Raw genomic sequence first — 2,868 nt, 5'->3', positions numbered from 1 at the left:
TTCATCGCTTACTAAAGGTATATCTAAACTCCTCTTTGTGAATTTATTAGTTGACAATTATTAGTGGTGTAATTGGATCTTGTTGGGATCGTTAATCGTGTGAATGTTTTACTTGAAAATTTATTATAAATAATAAAAGACATTTATTATTAAATGAAAATATGTATATTTTCATATTCCTCTGTGTTTATAAAATTTAAAAGTACACACGGTTTTCTATCAAAATTACACTACCTAAGGTTGCGGTCGAAAAATACAGTAGTTGAATTCCCATAAGACTGATACTCAAAACTAAATTGTCACACTTTTGAAGTTTTTATTAGTTTTATTAGGGCCATCTTCATGAATTAGTAAATTGTCAAAAATTGACACCCCTAAGCTATATGTAATTCTGGTCCATTCATTGGTCGTAGGAATATTGATGTGATTTTTCTCTATCACATCATGGTTCAAATGGCTTGAGGATTTTTTTTTCAAAATAGTAATATATTTATAGGTTTTATATAAATAGTTTTTAATTTTTTTTTTAATAAAAATAGGTAAACCGAGCATTGATTTGCCGGTTTGTCTATTTCGACACCAAACCGGCTATTCAAATGCCGGTTTGGGTGTTTTTATACGAAGCTAGTATACGGTATTTAGGGTTTTGATGTGGACCCGTAGAAACAATCAAACCGGCATTTGAAAGGCCGATTTGCATTCTATTTTACTTTTTTGAGTTTTATTTAAAATTGCATACTAATTCATCCATTTTTTTTAGTTCTATTTTTTGTTGTTGTTGTTGTTGTTGTAAAATTGCATCTCAAACTATAAGTTGTAATAGATTTGAGTTATTTCATTATTATCATTGTCATTATTAAGAACAACACATTTATTGAAAACATAAGTACGGTTACAACAACATAACTACACTTACAACAATTGATCACAAATAACTACGGTTACAACTACTTCATATCTTAACCGAACCTAGTAGGACACGAATTCCTGTTATGGCCTGGTTGTGAGCAAAAATCACACCTAGGTGGACCTGTATCTCTGTTGTGCGTTTCATCCATTTCATTATGGTGTCGTCGTGATTGTCTCCTACCCCTATGTGTGATCAATCGTGTTGGATCGGCCTTCATTGTCCAGTTTACTGTGGTCCAGTATGTGGTATCTCTTAGTAGATGTAAGTGATAACTATATTGTTCCCTCCACGTGGTAGTAGTGTAGTATATACTGATCAAGTTTTTTGGATCTTTATTTCTCATGCGACATACTGCAATGCCATGAGAGCAAGGCATTCTTTGATGTTGCCATCTTCCACAAGTGCACTTTTTTAAATATTTAGCAGTGTACTCTGCCCCACCATCATCGCTTCTTTGATATGTAGATTGAACTTTGTACACCCCTGTTTGCTGGTTATAGCATGTTACCGTGTAAGCAGAAGCAAGTTTTTCATGTTCTTGAAACTGTGTCCACATAGACTTCGATAGTGGTGCTTGCCATTCATGAGCGGTTGTTTCTTGCGTGTTGAAGTGCTCTCTTGTGTAGTGAAATGTATAATCCATACACGCTTTGACTGGCATCATACGTGCATGACGCAAAACACTGTTTAACGACTCGACTGTGTTTGTTGTTAAGTTACCCAACCGCAAACGAAAGCTGTCTCTAAACAAAGTCCACTTATGAATATCAGCGTCTTCTAAATATTTCCAAGCTGCCTCACTCACTGTTTTAATTACACGCACTGCAAGTTTGTATCTATTACTTTGCATCGTGGAACCGGCCCTCCAACACAACTTCTTCAACTCGGTGTTTCTATTAAACTTTGTCATCAAGTTACTACGAATGTGGCGCAAGCAATAACGATGATGCCAACCATATTGCTGGTTAGCCATCGCATTAAGTATACCAACATGACGATCAGATATAATACACAAATCTCTTTTAATGACATTAACATGTGTTTGGACCAGTTTCAAAAACCAAGCCCAACTTTCGTTCGATTCATTATCAACTACTGCAAATGCAACAGGCAGAATTTGCCCGTTGACATTTTTGGCTACTGCTGTAAGCATCTTGCCAATGTAGTTACCCTTCAAATGAGTCTCATCAATACAAACTATAGGAATACATTGTTGGTACGCTATAATAGCGGGGCCAAATGCCCAGATTAGATATTTGAATGTGTGGACACCATATTCTACTTGAGGGCCAAACGCCCATCGAACAATAGTATCCGGATTGGTGTGAAGCAATTCATCGACATATGTGGGCAATTCTGCCAAGTTGCTTTGCCAAGTTCCAAACAAACGTTCAATTGCAATACGCCTTGAATTCCAAGCCTTTGCGTAAGAGATATCCACTTTTCAAACTTTTTTTTACGTGAGTTTGGATGTGTTTAACCTCATACGCAATATCTTGACTAATATAAGATATAGTATCAGTAGCAATTATGGTGGAAGTTAAGCAACGATTGTTGTTACTTTGCACGCTTCCATAACAAATGTGTCCCTCAAACCATTTTGTAATTTTCCACACATTATCCTTATTTTTCATTGTAGCAGCTACCATCCAAGGACATCGTCTATTTTAGTTTGGACCATTATAATGAGGACTGTTTGTGTAACAAATTGCTTTATAATATTTTGGCCTGCTATCTTCAACAAATATTTCTCTCTGTCGGTCGATATTCCAATTCCTAACAGCGGATACAAGTTCTTCTTTATTTCTGAAAACCATTTATTTTCTAATTACACCGTCGTCGTTATAACAATCCCATCCTAGCCCGTCATCCTCATCGAACGCAGATCGACCAGAATCTTCTTCAACATTAAGAAACCCAAAATGATGGTTCACGATAGGTTGGATCGGTCTCTCGAT

The 2,868-nt window shown here is 36.0% G+C and overlaps 1 protein-coding gene across 1 annotated transcript; it reads right to left on the bottom strand.

Moving 5' to 3' along the window:
- Nucleotides 1-959: 959 nt before the first annotated feature.
- Nucleotides 960-2,544, bottom strand: LOC139888048 (uncharacterized). The gene is made up of 2 exons (XM_071871081.1): nt 2,392-2,544; nt 960-2,330 (listed from the first exon to the last, which is right to left on the bottom strand). The coding sequence occupies exons 1-2, from the start codon at nt 2,542-2,544 to the stop codon at nt 960-962; spliced, it is 1,524 nt and encodes a 507-aa protein (XP_071727182.1).
- Between the last annotated feature and the right edge of the window lie 324 nt (nt 2,545-2,868).

Source organism: Rutidosis leptorrhynchoides, chromosome 2, assembly GCF_046630445.1.
Source record: "Rutidosis leptorrhynchoides isolate AG116_Rl617_1_P2 chromosome 2, CSIRO_AGI_Rlap_v1, whole genome shotgun sequence".
NCBI classification, from domain to species: Eukaryota; Viridiplantae; Streptophyta; class Magnoliopsida; order Asterales; family Asteraceae; genus Rutidosis; species Rutidosis leptorrhynchoides.
This window is presented reverse-complemented; position numbering and strand designations above follow the sequence as displayed.

What these genes read in the sequence shown, in the direction of transcription:
- LOC139888048 (XM_071871081.1), bottom strand. Translation starts at nt 2,544, where the DNA reads ATGAAAAATAAGGATAATGTGTGGAAAATTACAAAATGGTTTGAGGGA. An exon ending in GTCAAGATATTGCGTATGAG is followed by an intron (nt 2,331 to 2,391) that starts GTTAAACACATC and finishes TCTTACGCAAAG; the next exon opens with GCTTGGAATTCAAGGCGTAT.